The following is a 21,048-nucleotide window of genomic DNA, read 5'->3' as shown; positions in this document are numbered from 1 at the left end:
TGAAAGTGTGAATGTCTCACTGGTGGTGCTACTGTTACACCAAACTTTGGCTCCCAAATCCTAGGAACTGTCTTTGTCTTTTATGTGAGAGACAAGATGGATGAGGTAATGTCTTTTAGTGGACCAACTTCTGTTGGTGAGAGAAACAAGCTGCTGAGCTTACATGGAACTCTTCTTTAGGTCTGGGTAGGGTGACCAGACAGCAAGTGTGAAAAATCGGGATGGGGCAGTGGGTAATAAGCGCCTATACAAGACAAAGCCCCAAATATCGGGACTGGCCCTATAAAATCGTACATCTGGTCACCCTAGGTCTGGGAAACATACTCAGAACGTCACAGGTAAATACAAGGTGGAAAAGATTGTTCAGCATAAGTAGTTAACACCTATTTCAATGGACTATTCAAGATTAAATGATCCATTAAGACTCCTACAGCCATAGGGGGGCAAGGAAGGCAGCTGGGGGGGGGGCACTGTTAGTGGGATTGTGGTAATAAGCCATAAATCCAATGTTCAGTCCATGATTTTGTCTAGCAATGTTATGAATCTAAGGTCCTAGGCTCATCTTTTGGAAGTGTTGTGCAGGTTTCCTTTGAGAATGAGGACTGACAGGCCTCATAGAGTGACTGCTTTGAGCCTTTTTAACATTTTAGTTTAACATTTGGTTTTAACCAGTAGTCCTCATTTGGATCTTATGAGTTTGTCAGAGGAGGCAGTATATGGGAAACCACCTAATAAGAGCTGAAAGGAAAGATTTTATTAATATTAATCAGGACATTGCAAACCACCTGCCTCCTTTCCTGAAAAAGTCCTAACAGTTGGTGGCGGTTTGTTTTGTTTGGGGTGATTTTTCTCCTGGATGTTTACAGGGGGAGGGTAGCAGGCTGCTCATCCTGCCTTGGGGAATCTCTTCATTGAGGAGGGGTACTGATACTAGTACCTAGACTGTGGAAGTAGCTGGCTAGATGGCCCCAGGAGATTAAAAGGTTTCCTGCCTGCTCCCCAGGCTGTTTAACACTCAAGTACTGCAAGAGGGGTAGAGTTACTCAGGGCTTTACTCAGTAAATAAGGAGTCATTTTGAACATCGGAAGAGATTTCTCACTTACCCTTCTGTAATCCCCACAACGGTGCAGCTTTGTGGGGAGTGGAGTCTTTATGTGCCTCTGCTCTGGTCACAGACTGGCTGAAGTATGGAGCCAGCCTGTGGAGCAGGGGAAGGGGCGAGACCCCTGCCCGCCATTCAGACTCTGAGCACCTCTCCTTGGCTGTGCAAGCACTTACGGCTGATGATTAGCAGGCACAACTCCTCCCATCCTGCTGCTGCTGCCTGAAATCTGAGCCCCTTTCCCTGGCAAAGTGAGAGTCAGAAGGCACAATTCCCATTACACTGCAGCCTGAAGGAAAGGTCACAGAGGTGACTGGTTTCTCTGCATGTCCAGACATGCTGCAGGGTGGGGGAGGGGCGGTGAGCTTGATCGAAAACACTGAGAGACTCTCTGTGGAAGCAAAAAGCTCCAGCAAACAATCCCTCGATGGGGGAGGCGCAAGGAGAAGGGGTTTAACCCCTAGCTTGTTATCGCACTTGTTCATTAACAATACTCACTGCTGTCTTGCAAAGGTGACGCTTGCTTTTGCCATTTTGGGACTGGAGTTTACAAGACTTACCCCTAAGCATCACAAGAAGCTCCCAGTTCATAGTGAGAAGAAAGGGAGCTCTGTAGCAACCCTGCTTCTTTCCTCAGGGAGCTGAGGACCCCCTCAGTACCTGGGGGAAAGGCTGACTTCAGATCCTTTGACAGGTACTTCCCCACTCCAGCCAGAGTCTGTTTCAAGACTTATGCCCTGAATTGGCCAGATAGCATCCTCCTTGTCCTTAGACTCTCTTCTGGAAATGCTCAGAAGCTCCTGATGAGGTTTTTCTGCTTTGGAGTCATGGCTCTTCAGGGTGGGGGAAACCCAACATGCCAGTCTGACTCTGAGCTCCTTGGCCTGGCAACATGAGGGTCAGCTAGCTGTGAACAGTAGTCAGGCATAATTTATCCTCTCCAGAGACTTTAAATGCTGCCTCACATAGGGAACATTGCTTAGATTTAGCCCAGTATTTGCAGTGCAACACTTCTCTGCCCACATACTGGCATGAAGTCCTAAAGAGGACTACTGCTAGTGGCAGATCCAGGTAGTTGAAACAATCATGCTGCCAAATTCCTGATCCAGGAGGAAGAGAAAGATTATATATTGCTTTTGCACAAAAAATGAATGAAATTGAAGCTATATACCAAAACTGTCAGAAGAAATTTAACTGCCAACTTATACCACCGTTGGGGGGAGAAAATCTGGTGGCCTGAGCAGAAGGGCAGAGCTTAGTGCTGGAGCCTCCAAATTCCATGCGTGGGGGCATTAACCCATTAGTGATGAGTAAGTAGAGCAGCTGTGCAACAGAAATTGAGTGTGCTCCTACTAACTGCTCTGGATGCCTTCCATTTTAATGCTATGCAATGGCTCATAAAGGTGCGACACTGGGTACAACAACATTAGATTAACAAAATGTAGGACACCAGGTTCCACAAGAAACTGTCTTAGGAAAAGCATTTGTTCACTATGGGGACATTTACACTCCATTTATAAACTCTGAGAGATTAGTTAAGCAGGACAGCTGCTTGACCTTCCGTACCATCATAATGGCTGGCAGCACGAAAAACTTAAATTTACCATTTTTCTTCCAGTGACAGGTGATGTTGGTTGCCAAGCTTAAGCCATGTTACCAAATGAGTTATAACTACATCTGACTAGTTTAAAAGTTTTGTTTAGTGGATCTATCCTGAATTGCAGTCCTTAAAACTTTCATTAGACTACACAATCCGCATTATCTCAAGCAATAACACTATACATTAGATATTACTGATTAGACAATCAAGCTAAATAATTCATTTCATTTCAATAACTTATATTCTTCTCTTTGAGTTAACTCCTCCTTAAGAAATAAGGTGAGATACCAGATCAGAAACCCGAATCATGGAAATGCCTTTTGATTATAAGCACAAATTAGTTGTCTGTAGAAATACAGGCTGATTTTTGTCTTAGATTTTCAAGCAACATATTAGCAATGTAGCACCTTCATCCAAAATCTTCCTTGATTTCCCATGGGATGCAAGTTCATTTAATTCTCAATGTTTCTGTATATAAAACTTTCCCCATTAAAAGAAATAGCTTGAGACAACTTTAATTTCTTTTTCAACTGCATCACACTCTTAACTCCAATTGAAACCAGCTCTTTTCCACCTGCCTCTTGTCACAAATAACAGGCTCAACCCCAACAGGATATGTTTAGGAAAGTTCCCAGTGCCTCAAAGGGAAAGATCATGTCAGTCACAGCATGATACACAGATGATTCTGGAAAGCTTTTTTTTTTTTTTTTTTTGTTCCCCCACCCAATCCTTCCTTCTTCTCCACTGGCCCATGGAAAATTATGAAGATCCTCTTTCTATTTTGTGAGCTTCATATTTGGTTGGTAAAATAATCACGCTCAAAAGCAACAGCATTGCATTGCAATTAGCCTTGCATTTATAGTCATATTTCACGTGATTATGCCAAGAGAATGTTACCAATTTTGATAGGTTTCAGAGTAGCAGCCATGTTAGTCTGTATTCGCAAAAAGAAAAGGAGTACTTGTGGCACCTTAGAGAATAACAAATTTATTTGAGCATAAGCTTTCGTCAGCTACACAAGTACTCCTTTTCTTTTTACCAATTTTGATATAATTGATTAATTTATTCAGAATTAGACACCTCTGTCTTCCTGTCTGAGCTGTTGTTTATTGTATTTTAACAGCTCTTTGAGAACAGTGGATAGGATTTCTTGACATTGTTTCAGTACCTAGTTGATAATCCTGACACTTGTAGCTAAAGGTTTAATGCATATCTTTAAAAATTGCTTTTGGAGAGCTTCAGATAAAATTGTATAATACAGCCACCACATGCCTATTACATATATCCTGTGCCCTTGCACCTCCCATACCTTGCTGGGAATACTCAGCACCCTCTAAGTATATACACATGATTAAAACTTACACTTCAGCAGTGCAGTCTTGAATTTGCATTTTGTGAGCAGGTGAGCATAGGTTTTTAAAGAAAGACAAGTTAAAGATTAAGTTATTGTGAAGTACTTTTCTACAATATGAGACTTCATGTACACAATTCTTTGTACTTAAAAGGGCCAAATGAAAGTTTTTCATTTAACTTTTTAAAAAATGATTGAGAACATGAGGGTCTTTTCAGTTTTTGCTCCCAAGAGCAAGGGGACATTTAAGTAACCTAGGCCTAGGGCTTGACCCACCTTGAAATTGCTATCTGATAGGAGAATTTTTTTTAAACAATAGCATTAATGTACCAATAAAAATCTTAAATAGCCACTGCTAAAAAACTGTCACAGTTAATTCATATGACATTTGTAGCCTGGTGCTTGAGAGGCAGTCAGCAGAGGGAGCACAGATTCATTAAACCTTTGTTTTCAGGACTGTACAGAAGGCATCAAGGCGGTTTGTGAAAACAAAGCAAGCAAGCAAGAAAGCCTGTATTGCTTTGTGCTCCCATAAGATACAAGAGGTAAGTGGAGGAAATAAATCAATGTTTCCTAAATGGAATAAAATGGAGAGTAGAGAAATGTTAGTCTCAAGGCTCGAATCCAACAAATAATATTTGAACAGTTACTTGGAGTATATGTTAAACTTGTCAGGCAAGATTTTTTCAGCCTTCTGCACAGCAATGTGAATCTTTAAGGGTGGGGTTTCTTTATTACTAGAGTTTAAATATTTTGTTACACGGGGAAACACAGCAGAGAAAAGGTTGGGAAAGTTCAATCTAGATTTTTGTCATAGCATTTTCTTGGACATAAGGGCAATAGCCTGTGCCGAGTCAGACCAATAAAGGGGATCAACAAAGCAAGACTGACAACAACCGTCTTGAATTTATGTACAATAGTTTTTCATTCATAATTTTCCAAACTCCCTTTGATAACATTCTTTGTAGAGCAAGCATTTAAAAAAAAATCCCTTGAAATTTATAAACAGAACAGCAATATGTAAACTATCAAGTGGTAAAATCATAGACTAAAAAGGTATTTTTGCATTTCAGTAAGACCCATTTAGGAATTACAACAGAATCTTCTAGATTTACCATTTATCAAGCTCCGCAAATGAATGGTGGCAACATATATATATATTGCAATTTTATTTCATTCGCTCAAACAAAACAAAGTTAGCATGTAAGAAATTTAAAATGACACAAATATGGTAAAAATAGCAGAGAATGAACTGAAAACTAAAAAGGAGATAAACCTAAATGCATGAAAATTCAACATTCATTAGTGTTTCATCTTCAGTTTTGATTGACACTTGATGCTTGAAAACTTTTTTAAACAATGAACTTGAAATCATGACAACTATCTGAAGAGATTTCAGCACCAGCACTAAGATTTATACATTCAGTTTGTTTGCAACTGACTTGTTAGCCACTTGTGTATAGCACAGATTTATCACAGATCAGATCACAGTGTTGAGGAAAGCAATACCTTCCTGGAATTAGAAAGGATCTCCTAAACTGTACTCAGTTTCAGACATCCACTGTACAAAAGCACAGAACCATCATAATATGGTTTTTAAAGAACTTATTTCAACAGTGAGCAAAATAATCTTAGCTTCTGTAGTTCATTTTAATTACGGAAATCTCTGGCAATGGCATAACTGTCAGTATGACAGCAAGTGGTTACAGTAAGCTTTAATTCAATCAAATTTTCTGGAAAGGACCAATTCAGCAACATGAGATTATGTAAAGTATGTATGTAGAAACAGCCAAAAAAAGACATCTGCTCTTCTTTCTTTTAAACAGAAATCATGTTAATTTTAGACCAAGGCACAAATGTTTAGTGCATAAACCAGGTTTCTTCCTCTCCCCCCTCCCCCCGTCTGACAGTTTAATTGTTTATTACTACTTTGGACCACTTATTCCCATTACATTTCTAGCAGGCTACTCTTGAACTTCCTTAACAAACAAAATCAAACATGATTTCTGACAAGAATAAACTTTCTTAATGTTAAAATGTTTGCAAAAACAAAAGGTATCAAAGATGAAAATGCCTCCTTTTATTTTGAGCTTGCTGCAATTTGTTTAATGCCTTCACTAATGCATGAAGAAAGATGATCAGTTTTTGGAAAAATAATTATATACTGATTTAGGTAATATTTCCATTGTAGAACAAGTTTACAATTCGAGTCTCTATAGAAACAGGAACATGTTTAAACTGGAGAAAAATTCCTTCATTCAAGCCTTTCAGAAGCAGAAAGTGCTGTTGATTTGCTTTGGTTTCCAGCACTTAGGAGCATATGCCATTTAAAACTTTTGTTCTATAAATGGAGCTAAGTAAGCTGTAACACGAACAATGCCTCCAAAACCACAGGTAATTTTTTTTCTAATCAGCAGTATAGAAAAGCAAATATGGCACTATTACAGCTTGGAAAAATTCAAGATGCAATGAAAAAGTGCAGATTTTGATCCACAATATTTTCAAAGCATTACGGATCTGACTTGCAGGATTTTTATTCCACTGAATTTTATTAGTTTAAAATAAGATTTGCATATATTGCACATATATGTGTTTTAACACATTTTTAAACCATGGGAAAGGGGAAAGTGTCATCTCCCCTGAAAAGTTCTCACGTTGTTCACTAAAGCTAATGCTGCCCCACTACTGTTCTTTTGCTTCCCTTTTTCTTTTTCTGCTGTGACCTTGTGCTCTAATGCTCCATCATAGCCCTTGCCCTTGTTTCCTCAGAGAGTCAAAAAGCAGCCTCAGAGAATACAGGAGCAGGTAATTGTTGTGCATCCTGTCCTACCACAGGTGCATCACTGGTAATCGCTGATAAATTTAAATCGACTTGGATTTTGACCAAGCTAAGAAATTAAACAGAAGTGAGATGGGAGTTTTAGAACCATTATTGAATCGGAAATACAAATAACTCAAGAAATGATACCAAAAGGATTAAGTACCTGGTTCTGTTAACATGGTTACTTATAAAAGTCACAAAATTTTCCTCATTATTACACATGCATGTAATATGAGGAAAAATAGTGCAGAAATTAATAAAAATAGTTTTAAACCGAAACTATCGCCTTCCCCTCCTCCCGCCCCAACTCTTTTCCTTGGCATTAATTAAGCCTTAAAAATGAAAAAGGCTACTTAATATTTATGACATGCAATGTTTTTTGTTTAATTAAAAAGCTGATTGTGTTGTGTTAACCTTAGAAAAATGTCCACATGCATAAATCTTAAAAAAAAAAAAAAAAAAAAAAGCAGCCTGAAAATCTACTGTAAATCTACAACATACTAATGATTTACTTTTGACCACTGGTTTGTATTATGTAGAAGTCTTAGATTTGGTAAAGCATTGTAACAATTTAGGAAGGCATCTACATCTCTGCTTGCTTTTTTGTTTACAAAATTGCATGAAGGCTAACTAGAGAGGCTTCCTATCCTAAAATTCCAAAAACTTGATATACCCTCGCTTTCTAGGTGATATCGCCCTTTAAAGCATACATTTCTAATTATTTCATATTTTGTGATATGAACTTACATATCTGCTCTTTGACGTTATTAATGGAAATATCAAATATGACAGGAAGACAAACCTGAGATACATTTGCAGTACAACAGGATAGCTTGCTAAATCCTTCATTAATAAAGAAAACCTCTCTGAAAAGCCTTCCCAAGCTTTTCTCCTTTTTTGTGTTAACAATGAATTCTGAAATATGTGCAATTTTATCTTGACATGAGAACATCTCAATGCACTGTGATCTTGTCTGACAAATGTGGGAATTTCTGCATAATCATTACAGTAACTTTTAAGACTCTTTTCCACCCTGTTGTAAAGGTCAGAAAAAAGCAGCAAACTAGGAAGGAAAAAGCATATCACCAGAGTGATGTGTCTGAAAGTTTTCAGAATGTCGTTTTCCCCTCCTTCCAAGTGTTCGTCTCCATTTTCTTCTAACAGCTCACAAAATGTAGTTGACTTTATACCAAGTGAAAGAGTCACATTGGCTTAGTCCTAGTCTTTCTATGCAGTATTTGACTTGCTCAGTTCTTGCCTGATTGCTGATTAGGGAAGAAAAAAGCATAAATTAACATTATATATCTTTAAAAAAAAATACACTTGCCTAGACTGACACGTCTGTCCTTTGAACAAAAAGTTCATCCTACCAGAAGCCACCTTGTTAAAAATATAGTATACTGGACATTAAGATTGTTTGACACCATGAAACAGAATTTAATTCTGACCCCAGATTACATCTTTTTTCTGGCATAAAATATTCTGATATTTGATACTTCAGTTTGTTTCTCTGTCTCCACCCACACTACTATCTTTTTAATGGAATGAACCACAACCAGTACACGTGTCAGGAGGAGGATTTGGGTTCTATACCGACTTCCGCCATATTGTTTAAGTGGTCGCAGTATGTAGCATAGGTGACAAAGCAAGCAAAAACGGGAAGAAAAAAGAGGAGAGGGAACTCCTACATTAATGCATACAATAATTATTCATCCCAGTATTGAAAAATTAGTGTGGACCATGAGTAATTCCAGGGGCAAGTTAATGAGAGAAAGGAAAGAGAGATATCATTTGATTCATAAATATCTATAGAATCATCATTTCAATGGTGTCACCCGCTGCAGCATGAAGGGGGGGAGGGGGAGAAGGAGGAGGTCGTGTCACTGGCCCTTCCCCCACTACTTCCAACCTCTAGTTCCTCTGTTTTTTGGAAATTTTGATAATACAGTGTCATAGGAAACGGATTGCATTGGGTAACATTTAAAAGCCCTTTTCTCCCACAAAGATAGTGGCACCAAACAATACAAACTTAGAACAATGATGTAGATACATATTTGAGAAAATGTTTAAAAGCCAACTTTTTTTTAATACATGCATGTCAAACTTGCAGCCCTCACAAAGTTCAATTGTGGCCTTTGACTGACCGTACTGTGTTATCAGTTAATGCTCAGAACATGATACCTGATTAGTTTTTTTAGTGTTACAGATTACTATAAATGGAAGGAGTGCTTCAAGTTGATTTGCCATCATCTACAAAAAAGAAATGATTCAGAGGTATTGATCATCAGCTTTGTTTATTATGCCAAAGGAGTTGTAATGAGGCACTGATTGAACATCAGCATCCAGCCAGAAATTACTGGAATCCATCTGCAAATAGTATGTACACATTTGCATATCATACTTCACATCATATAATTAATTACAATCCTTAAGTAATTTATTACAAAATCCTCATTTTTACTTTGGTTTTGATCATTTTAGGCATCAACCAGTAGCTGAATTTGTGGAGAATAATATCACAGAAGACTGGTTAAACACACAATGCTTGGTGGCACTTTACATGCTATAAGAAGTGAACCAATATCATAGAAGATTAGGCTTGGAAAAGACCTCAGGAGATCATCCAGTCTAACTCCACATCTTTACAGTGATATGTGAAATTGGCTCCTTTGTTGATGGCACTGGCATTCCTGAGGCCCCAGGTATTTTGCATAGTGACAGTACTGTGAATCAAATTCTTAAAGGGAAAAAGTTGTGATATGCTATAAAAGAACACACCCAAGCACTTGCTGCCCTTAAAAAATGCTACCTAGATGTCTTCTTTGGAAAGCATAAAGATGTGTTTGAAGTCATTTCCCAAAGGGAACAGGACTTACGAGACCTGTTCCCTGCATCCAGTGTGCATTCCACTCTCAATGACCTATTGTGCACAAAGGAGAGCTTCAATATCACAGAACGGGTCAAGCAATTTGAAGAAGATGAGTCAGCGACAAAGCCAACTTTTGGGATGGTGCGGTGATACATTAAGATGGTTGAGTCTTTCCTGCTCTTTATTCCATCTGTCAGGACTGCTAATTGGAATTTGCACCTCACAGCACTAGAAGACTTAGTCAAATGCTTTTTTGATTTAGATTTAGCCACCTATTCGGCAATGATTGCCTGGTATCTCGCTGAAATAAGAGGTGTAGAAAAGTCTGACCCTGATATACGAGACGAATTTCTAAAAGGAAATTGGGATGTTTAAAGGTTGCCAGTTCCCTTCTGTTCAGTTGGTTCAGACAATGGCCCAGCACATGAAAAAGAGCAATGAAAGTCACTGGGGGAGTTGGTGGGCATAATAGCACCCACATGATCTTGTTTTTCCTGACAGGCCCAGAACTCATGTTTGACAGGTATGCAGAAGAATCATTAAAAATATTACCAGAGAGAAGAGACTCAGTAGTATTGTGCCTGTCCAAATCAAAATAATTGACTCCACGAACATCTTCAATGTCACAATGAAGCTACTATCTCATACTCACACAAACTGCACACCCTGCAGGAAAAACACTCCAGCATGCAAAGAATTACTCAAAGAATTTTGTCATTGCATGGTGTAATGAAGCTGCTGCCTTGCATCGTTCTGTGGAGTTTCTTCGTAGTTCCCATGAGGAGGCTGACGCTACCATTATTTTGCATGCTATCAGTGCCACAGAAACAGGTGCTCTGGAGCTCTGGATTTTTGCACAAGACATAGGTGTTGTGGTGCTCTCTGTCAGACCCTACCCAAGATTTCTGCAAGATTGTTTTAGAGCTTGCTGCTGGGGAACAAACTCACCATATATCCCCCAGCAATGTGTTCTTATCACTTGGACCACCAAAAGCCACCGCACTGCCAGGTTTCCATGCCCTTTCAGGATGTAACACTCCTGCAAGGCCTTTGGCTGGAAAGACCAAATTATTTTATTGGAAGGCATTCGATTCAGCTAAGGCTCTCTCCCTCACTCTGAAGATGCTCAGCACGGCTGACACAGTCACTGATGCGATCATAAATGCACTAGAGGAGTCCATATGCCAAATTTACCATTTGAAGACTAACATTACAACACTTTGAGTTACAAAGGGTGGATGCTTTCCAAGAAGCAGACAAATGGAAAAAAACTGCCACTGACAAGAGGTGCATTTACACCTGCTCCTGAATCAATCCTTCAGATAATCAAATGCTGGTATACAAAGGCCAGATGTTAACTGCCTTGTATAGAGATGTATGAGTGCGGCACAGACAAAGATCAGCCTGACAATGTGTGTAGCTGTTGTGCCCCCGATGGAGACAACACCAACAGTGACTTTGATGAATAAATGTTTTCAGTCCTACATGTCCAGGCTAACTTCCCTAGTATTAGCCAAGATCATTGTCATTTTTATGTAAGCAATGCAACCCTGTGTTAAACTATAATTAAAAAGGTAACTTTTAAACAGTTTCTTAAGCGTGTAGCTACATATTTATTATAGATGTGTCATGTTTTGTATCATTGTGTTAGTGGAAAAAGGGCTCTTGAATGATACCTAACTCTGTCCATTCCCAATGACAACATATCATCAAAATTTCCACCAATCAGAGGACCTGGACCTCGGAGCTGAGGGAAGGGAGTGAGTCTCCCCTGCTATGCTGCAGAGGGTGACACCACTGAAATTATGATGGCAGATTTTATGAATCAAATGATACCTCCTTTATCTTTCCATCACTAACTTGTCCCCAGAATGAGGTTTTCCTAAATTATACTCCCAGACTACATTCTATTTTCTCTATAATGTGAAAGTAGGCAACAATCACTCTGTTCAGGGCTGATTAACTCATTACTGGACACTTGGCAAACATACACAGATGCTGCTTGGTTTAAATGAAGCAAAATCTATGCACTAGGAGCCAGTCACTGACTGACTTGGATAGAAAAGGGTTAATTTACACCTCTCCTGTCCAGGTCAGTCAGCTATTAGCACCTGCTGCATGGATACTGTTCCATTAACCTCCAGGTGCCTGCCTCCCCAGGACTCTGAGTGGCCCCTCTCCCAGCTGGCTTCCCTGTCCAGCACCTGGATAATGGCAGCAAAGCTCCATCTGGTTCAGATACTGGCACAACAGCTAGCCCCTGACAGCCAGGAGGAGGAGCAGTGCTAGCTACCCCATTGACCATTAAGGTTTGGCCTCACCACCTCTCCATCATGACAGGGGGGCAGTAGGACTAAATTTAAATAATCAGCTTTGTGACCTGGTGAATGGGGTCACAGCACCACTCAGATTGTCTCTCCGTTATAACCCCCTGAATTGGGTCCTAGGTACATGGCTAAATTGCCTATTTCTTAATCAGGTCTTGACTCTGCTACTCTGATAATATTTATCATTAATCATTATAAAATATAGTGTCACCAGTACTGCCAACCCCAAATTTAAAACAAAAACTACGCCACCCTCCAAAAAAATTCTGAGCCTGGTTTTCAAATTATGAGATTAAAACAACAATTTTGGAGTTTTTTGTCTTTTGGTTTTTTGAGCTTTTAGGGGTCATGTTTTCAAACTCTCCCAAAATGAAGAGGGTTAGAAATCTACTTATTTTAAAATGAAAGCCGTGATTAATGTAAAATCCCACTTTCTTGAATCACGTGATTAAGAAAAACACCAAATATCAAGAATTATGATAAAATGTTGAAAGCAGTCATTAGTATAAAATGTCACAGGGTAAATACTGACTGTTTTGAAATATGTGCCTCAACTGCTCTGGCTTTTATTTTAAGTGGTACATTATTATATGACAATCTTGCCTTTCCTAAACTAAAGCAACATCATGAGATGGAAAACATCTGCAAGAAGGATCTTGCTCAATTTCTGCACCATCCATCCATCCACTTATAAAGACAGACATTGCTCAGCATCATTGCTCTATCCAAAAACCCTGCAGATAAGGTATAAAGTACCTGATTGTGCAAGAATCATCAAAACAAATTAGGATAAGTTAGTTTTTCTTTTACTATGTGGTAATGAGAAAAGGAGTGGACATTAGAAAGAGCAGTTCTATCATGAACTTGGCATTCTAGAATCCTCAGAATATAGACAGAATCTTAAAAATAAGTTTCCATTTCTACATCTTTTCAGCTTTAAGAAATGCTTATCCATTCCTTAAGACTTGGAAATCCAAAATATGTAGTGAATCAAGTTCATACTCACCATCAATGAGTTCTTCCTTTAATTTTGTTAATTCCTTTCTCATTTCATCTAAAATATCCTATGGTATCAGAATATAAGTAATAATAAATCAGTGTGGTTTAAACTTTCAGCTAAGAAAAAAATGAAAGTAATTCTAATTTTTGTTCATTTTGAAACATCTCAAACTTATATTTCAGTCTGTATCTATATCTTCAAAATTCACCCTTAAACTCCCTTACTATTAGTAAGTAATAAATATCCTTTTTAAAAAATATGCTTCCCAAATCTTATAATTGATTTCTATGGTACTTATCCCACCTGAGGTGGGAGGTATGTGAGTTACAAAGATTGATTGCACAAAATTCATGTTCTCTCACCACAAGTGGTGGCAATTTATGTAAAACTAGCAAGCATAGCTAGAACTACAATTGCCCTGCAGATAACATGTGAAAATACAAAAACAAACAAAAAGAGAACCTAGACCAACAAATTATTCTCAGTTACACAGATAAAAAGTAGAATCTGACAGTAGTGCTATCATAATGCCCCCTCTCATCTCTCTATCTTCTTTCCTATTGCTGATTTGATATTTTAGAGGATAGTCTGAAAATGCATTTAAATCCAGAGTGTGAAGGAATACAATTCTTGTGAAAATGTACTTTTCAACTTGGCATCATCGATAATCATTGAGAACAACAAAGAACCATCCAAAGGACTGCTGTCTTGCTAAAACTTTACCATTCTCCTCAATTGTTATTAAGATGGTACACTTTTTTGTTATAGCTGAAAATATTAAATCAAACACAATAATCATTATCAGTTAAAACAATCTTGAGACTATATTCCTGACTTTGCTATGTGTCATTGCAAAATTATAGCTAGTAGAAAGTATTTAACCAGATATAAAAAGAGTATCCTGGATTTAGGTTTGAAACTAGGCAAAGGTTAAAGTTTGGTATTTAATAAAGAACTGTTGAAAGTCTTTAAAAGTTCTGCTATTACCTATTCTGAAAAGGTTTCTATTGAAGGTACTATATACCTGCTTCAATCTGTCATAGTCTAGCCCTTCCGACTGTACTCCATTGGCACTGGTTTGCCCAGATGGTGTAGATTTTGGTCTGTAGAACATAAAAAAGAATCAATGTATTACAGGTCTCTAATTACTGTACTGTATGTAGGCTTATTACAAAGCAGACTCCCCCCCCCCCCAAAAAAAAAAATTAATACGTTTTGTTTATAGTTACTATCTTCCAAGATTGTGATAAAAAATTAGAATGAAAAGAGGATTTATATAAAGATGTAGGCAGCCCCAGAGACACCAAAGCTGTACATACAGAATGGAAACCACCAGTAAAGGGCATTTTCCTGACATGGAAATATTAACTATTACATTAATATATAATGACAAGGTGGGTGAGGTAATATCTTTTATTGAACCAATTTCTGTTAGCAAAAGTAACAAGCTTTTGAGGTACGCAGAGCTGTTCTTCAGGTTAACAGGTACAACACTGCAAACAAATAATATATAATGAATTATTAGTTCAAAACAGGAACAATTGAAGAAGCAGAACTATTTTTGTCAGTGATATCTTATTTTCTCCTCCTAGAGCACATGAGAAAGGAAGAGCATCTCCTCTGAATTTATCTTGTAAACCCTTTATATATTTTTCTTTTTTAGTTTAACTTCTTTCATTAAAAAGGGGCTTATGTCACAATGACCTTTCCCCTCTGATTAAAGAAGGCAGTATGCTGACCCTGCTACAATGTAATACATGGTGTGCCTCCAAAAAGAGTGCTGGATTGATCTATTCAAAACATGCTTGCAAACTGTGTGAACCAGATGATTTGAACATTTACAGAAATTACTAGTTTGGAAGTTGTAACACATTTCTGATGCATGTAATCTTTTTCCTTTAAATCACCTACAAATTTGTTTGCAGAAGACTATGCCACATTTTAAAAATGTTCTGCATGCAGAGCTAACATTCTTAAGTAAACAAGCTACATAGGAGGTTTTCAATAAGATCTCCACATTTGTATTTTCTGCCCTCTTCCATCCATGTAGTGTACATCGCTCACACTTGGGAACATAGATACTTGCTGCAGATATCTCCATGTCTCAGGAAATGTTTGCCTGATGGGTTGGTGTGGTACGTTCAAGGGATGAAAGTTTTGAAAATAAAATCCAACCACCTTCCTTGAAAATTATGCATTAACTTTCCCTGGATTCCTGAACACTTTTGAGACTTTATAGAAATTCCTGTGTAGTAGCATACCCAGGATCTCAGGCCTTGCAGTAAATTGGCTCACATGCGCCTTGATTTAGGTAGGCTACACATGCCTTGGAGAGTTCAGTAGACTCTGTATACGACCCTCAGAGTGGTATGGGAGAGAGGGGTAGATGCCTGAAGCAGCCATCCCCTGCCCTCCTCTCTACCTGTGCTGCTACCCAGAATGGTCCACTCCTCTTGTCTAGTTTACCTGTTGAGTATTCTAAATAAAATTGTGGCCACTCTGCCAAAGATTCCTGATGTTTGTCTCTCTTCACATTTACCCCACAACATTGAACAACTTAAGCATTCATGTTCAGTTTTGGTGTATTAATTACTTTTGAAATCCTTTTTTCTTCTAACACCTTGCCTCTGCATCATTCTGGGACCATTTTTTTAAACCACATGCTTCTGTTTGCAGTGTGATTAAGTTTACAGTTGATTTCAAAATTTGTTTTCTTTATGTTAGAATTAACCTGGTATTATGGTAAAGAATCTCTCTAGTGGGGTAGGAGGAAGCAGGTTATCTTTCACTGTCTGTCTGACTGCACTGCTCTGAATAGAAAGGTAGAGCAAGGCTGCAGTTTTTGGCTTTGGAACTTTTACATAAGAGAAACACTTAAAAAACAAACAAACTGTGTTTCTCCTAGCTTTTGTCATCTCAAGATGAAGCTTTATTTACTGAAACAAGGGACGTCTGTGACTGGGAGCAGAAGCCAGTGTGGGGACACAGCTCAGCAACGAATGTCCCCTCCCATGCAGGATATATAACATGGCCTCAGTTCTTCCCACAGCTCCATAAACACAAAGCAGAAAATTTAAGAGTCATTAAAAATAAATTGATAAAGAGAAATGGGGGCTTGTCATATCTCCCTCCTTTTAATGTCTTCTCTTCCTTCCTTTGCCTTACCATCTAGCTAATCCCTTTACATTTAGCCAAACTCAGGAAAGCTGTATCCCTCCCCCCACACCCGCAACCTCCACAGAAACGAACGGAAAAATATCATGGAACTAATACCATGCTTGCAATCCATCATTATTTTCATGATGTATCCTTTTTCCTTACAGCCTAAACAGAAAAGGCAGACAAAGGGTAAATTCTTTGGGACATGGACTGTCTATTACACTATGTTTTTACAATGCTTAGAACAGTGGGTCCCATTCCTGGTTAACCTCTAAGTGCTACCTAAGTTGATAGAAACCTCTCTGGAAAATATTTCTAACAGCAGGAGAAAAACTTTATCACTTCCCACCCCAGCTTTTCAGTTGGACTGGTACTGTACACTCAGCTACCAGATAAGCTTTTTCCGATATTACAGAAACTTTTCTAACTGGTGTGATTCCAGACAGAACATGGGCTTTCCCCTGCACTATGTTCTAGGCTTGTGGTGTATGCAAAAGGATATTAATTGAAAAACAAATCTGAGATACAAGAGTTAAGATTTTTTTCCAACCAATTTATAAAAGCCTATCTGAAAAACTTGACACCCAAAATACACGTTTATGCCCATAGTGTAATCCTGGAGAGGAGACACTTGAAACTAATATGCCTGAGGGTTTGTTTACACTAGAAACGCTACAGCAGCACAAATGCAGCTGCACTGTTGTAGCGTCATTACAGTTATGGAAGGGTTCTTTTGTCACTGTAGTAAATTCACCTCTGCAAGATGTGGTAGCTAGGTCGATGGAAGAATTCTTCCATCGACCTACAGGTGTCTGTACCAGAGCTTAGGTTGGTTTAACTACACTGCACAGGGTATGAAATTTTTCACAGCTCTAAGTGATGTAGTTAAGATGACCTAGCTGCAGTGTAGAATAGCCCTGAGGCTGTTCACCTTTTCTAGAAAGCAAAATCCTCACTGCAGATTGAAGAATCCAGTATTTTATTTTAGTAGTTTCATGGGTAATATGAAGGAAAAATACCTTCTCAAATGATCTGAATCAGAGCAAATTGAAATAAAAGTTGATCCAAGGATTTTAAGCTAAACTGGGAGCCAATATGATGTTAGAATATGTGGAAAGTTAAATTGTACAGTGGAAGTAACTGAAAACTACAGTTCACCTTGCACCCCACAGAACTACTACACAGTTTGTGCTAATGCTATGAAGCCAAGTCACAGTTCAAAGTCTGTTGTATAATCTTTAGATACTGAACTCTACTATATTTCCAGATTAAAAAAACTCCTTGTTTGAAACTTACAGTTTCACCACAAATCTGCAAATACTGTTGAAAATGAACACAGAAGCTGGTAACTAAATGTCCGAGGGACACATTTTACTAACAGAATGTAAGCATTATTTTTGTTTTCACACAGGTAGTTTTCCATATACCAAGAGTTCTTCTATATACTCCATTAATGTCCCGTCAGTCCCTGAGGATTTCCATCAAGTCTCATTTAACTGTTCCCACTCTCAGTGTCTTGATTTAAAACCCTGAGTGGGAAAATGGGAGCTACTCTTCCAGAACCAGCAGTGTGGTTGCTGACTAATGACAATAGGAACAAAGTACATACAAACACAGACTGCTTATGGTTTAGAACTTTAAAAAACATTCACAAAAAGAAAAGGAGTACTTGTGGCACCTTAGAGACTAACCAATTTATTTGAGCATGAGCTTTCGTGAGCTACAGCTCACTTCATCAGTGAGCTGTAGCTCACGAAAGCTCATGCTCAAATAAATTGGTTAGTCTCTAAGGTGCCACAAGTACTCCTTTTCTTTTTGCGAATACAGACTACCACGGCTGTTCCTCTGAAACCTTAAAAAACATTGCCAGTGTTTGCACTCCTATTCACGTTTCCTGTCAACATTACAATCATAATTTGTCTGAGAATTGGAAAGGAAAGGGTCTATAGACAAACCTAAATTCTGCTACTCAGGGTGAAGACATATTAAAGAAAGTATTAAAATTATATGCTTTTCCTTCATGGACGCGTTGGTCTCTTGCAATAAAGGAATTTTGTTCTATCAACCCCATCAACTCTAATTTCCTTCGGAATATGATATTTTTAAAAATTTCAGTCAAATCTAAAGTTTCCGCTTACAGTATTTGGTACCCTTCATTTCTCACAGCTGCACTTGTAGGTGGCTACTGATACTGCCAAGAGAAACTACTATCTAATGAAAACACAGCCTCCAAAACATCTCAACCATGAAGTTCTGAGATTGCTACTGAGCTCTCCCATGTGGCGATTCATAGCATTACCAACCAAGACTGTGAGCCAACTATAATACGCAATAAGAGAACTTGATTTAAACATGCAAGATAAAGATTTGACTCATGCTAACATGCAAAATACCACCACCAAAGATAATTAGATAATGGGGGAACTTTTCATACAAAAGAATAGGTAGTCACCACAGTGTTTGCTTTCATGAAAAAGACATTAGCAAAAACAATTTTTAAAAAGTTGAGAAGTTTGTCAGTAATTTTCTAGATTGTACCACACTTTTTTTTTAAGTGAAAACTATGTAAATCCTGTACCATTCTGTCCAGAAATATATTTAGTCTTTTTTAAGTACTTTCTTAAGGCACTTTCTTTAAAAACAATTTAACCCTTTGAACACTGGCATTTTAAAAACTGCTAAATTAGTTGCTTTGGATGCCAGATGCATAGTTTCACCTCCCCCCCACAAGGTTTAAAATATGCTCAGAATTACACAATCACAATTCTGCAATTGTCTTTGCAACATAAACATGCTAATATGTTGAATGATCAGGGTATGCATTTAACATGTCCTTTCTTATAAAGAAGGATCTTTTAGACATTTATGTTAGACAAAATCTATTCAGTGAGCAGATCACTGTTACTGTATGATGAACAGCAACTATTCTTTTAGCTGGGGATACCAGTTGTGAAATACAGTCTGGGATGAAATACATTCTCGGGAAGTTAGTAGCTAGATGATTCTATGTGCCAATCTTACTACTTTGAAAAACCGTAGCTTCTCAGGCTTGGTCTACACTAGACAGGGGGATCGATCTAAGTTACGCAACTTCAGTTACGTGAGTAACATAGCTGAAGTCGACGTACTTAGACTTACTCACCGCGGTGTCTTCACTGCGGTGAGTCGACTGCTGCTGCTCCCCTGTCGACTCTGCCTGCGCCTCTCGTGGCGGTGGAGTACAGGAGTCGACGGGAGAGCGCTCGGAGGTCGATTTATCGCATCTAGATTAGATGCGATAAATCGACCCCTGCTGGATTGATCGGTGCCCGCTGTTCCAGCGGGTAATATAGACATACCCTCAGGACATTACACCTTGATAAGGTGCTCTTGAGACTGTAATCAGACACAGAGTTATACTGTAATCCACATGTTTAATTACTGTATAATTGAGATATTTTATATAAGTGAAATTAGAAGTTGCATGGAGTTACTTTACAATGAGATCTATTTTTGACTATAGGACTGTTCTCTGGGTCACTATTGATCAGATGTTGAGTTATTTTAAATTGCATGGGAAAACATGGTACATTCTGCAATTGGGGATGAAAAGAAATTCTACTGCACCCAAGCAGCATGATATACATCTTAAGCACCTTATTTTGAACTGATAGCAGATAAACTGCCTTGCACTTAAAATTACCAGTGAAGCTACCTATCTTTAAGGATTCTGAAAATGGATACAATTATAACCGAAGGAAAGACGGACAAACTGTTAAGAGGAGCTTTATGTCAGTGGTTCTCAACCAGCGGTCCAAGGCCCCTTGGGGGGCCGAGAGCAGTTTTCATGGGGGCTGCCACATATGGCGGGCATTAGAATCGCTAGGGCCTAGGGCAGAAAGCCAAAGCCCCACTGCAAGGGACTGCAGCCCAGGACCCTGAGCTCCACCACCCAAGGCTGAAGCTGAAGCCCGAGCAACTTAGCTTTGCTGTGCTCCCTGTGATGTGGGGGCCCAAACAATTGCCCTGCTTCCTACCCCTTAATGTCAGCGCTGGCTTTTATATGCAGAAAAACAGTTATTGTGACTGCCATGGCATTTTTATTGCATGTTTGGGGGGGGGGGGGGGGGGCTCAGAAAGAAAAAGGTTGAGAACCCCTGCTTTATATCATTTGTGTTTGTGGTGATTACCGATCCATGTAGAAAAGCCCAGCCCTGTTCTGTCAAGTTGATTAATTAAAAAAAAAATCTCAAATCCTAACAGGATGATACCTGTTTAATGAATCATAGGACCTGTTTTCAGAAACAATCAGATTTTTCCACGGAGACTCCCGTCTATGAAGGGGGAAAAACACTAACTTAGGCTATATTAGAGCTAGGTTATATGCAGTTTTAGAAAATGAGTTATATTATAGTTTAATTACTATACCAATTAAATCCTGAACACTAAAGGAAAGGATACTTAAGTCATTTAGAAGCCTAATTTTAAATAGGATAAGTAGGTATTTTATTTATTTTGCACATTTACTATGAATACTAACCTCCCTGTTGAGTCTCCTTGCTTAGTTATTCTGAAAAGAAAAAATCCTGCTTTACTTGTCAATTTTTCAGACATGTCCAACAATCCTCATATGCAACTTATGTCTTCTCTACATATATTAGAGGGAGATTTCAGCAGGGCTTAGCCGGAAGGAGACTCCTACTACCTGTAAATTGAGCTTTGGTGACAAAGCATTAAACAGTCTGGACCAAGGTACTCTAAGCAGCCGTGCTCACTGACTAACTAGGGACAGAAAGCGCCTTTACAAAGACAGTTCTCAGCATACGTCTTTGCTAAGAA

The 21,048-nt window shown here is 38.6% G+C and overlaps 1 protein-coding gene across 13 annotated transcripts in view; it reads right to left on the bottom strand.

Moving 5' to 3' along the window:
- Nucleotides 1-21,048, bottom strand: part of ENAH (ENAH actin regulator) — a 196,592-nt gene that overhangs the window by 25,001 nt on the left and 150,543 nt on the right. For 5 of the 13 annotated variants that reach the window (XM_075127056.1, XM_048843317.2, XM_075127057.1 and 2 more), the window contains 3 exons: nt 14,096-14,174; nt 13,078-13,135; nt 1,105-8,140 (listed from right to left, as the gene is read on the bottom strand). In XM_075127056.1, the coding sequence (XP_074983157.1) occupies nt 8,103-8,140; nt 13,078-13,135; nt 14,096-14,174 (175 nt within the window). In that variant the 3' untranslated portion in view covers nt 1,105-8,102. Of the gene's footprint in view, nt 1-1,104; nt 8,141-13,077; nt 13,136-14,095; nt 14,175-20,480; nt 20,544-20,749; nt 20,780-21,048 lie in introns of those variants that run through there. The other 8 variants (XM_075127054.1, XM_048843313.2, XM_048843323.2 and 5 more) reach the window with 4 other exon arrangements.

The sequence above is a fragment of the Caretta caretta genome, chromosome 3 (assembly GCF_965140235.1).
Source record: "Caretta caretta isolate rCarCar2 chromosome 3, rCarCar1.hap1, whole genome shotgun sequence".
Lineage (NCBI taxonomy): Eukaryota > Metazoa > Chordata > Testudines > Cheloniidae > Caretta > Caretta caretta.
The sequence above is the reverse complement of the archived record's forward strand: the minus strand, read 5'-3'. Positions and strand labels throughout refer to the sequence as shown.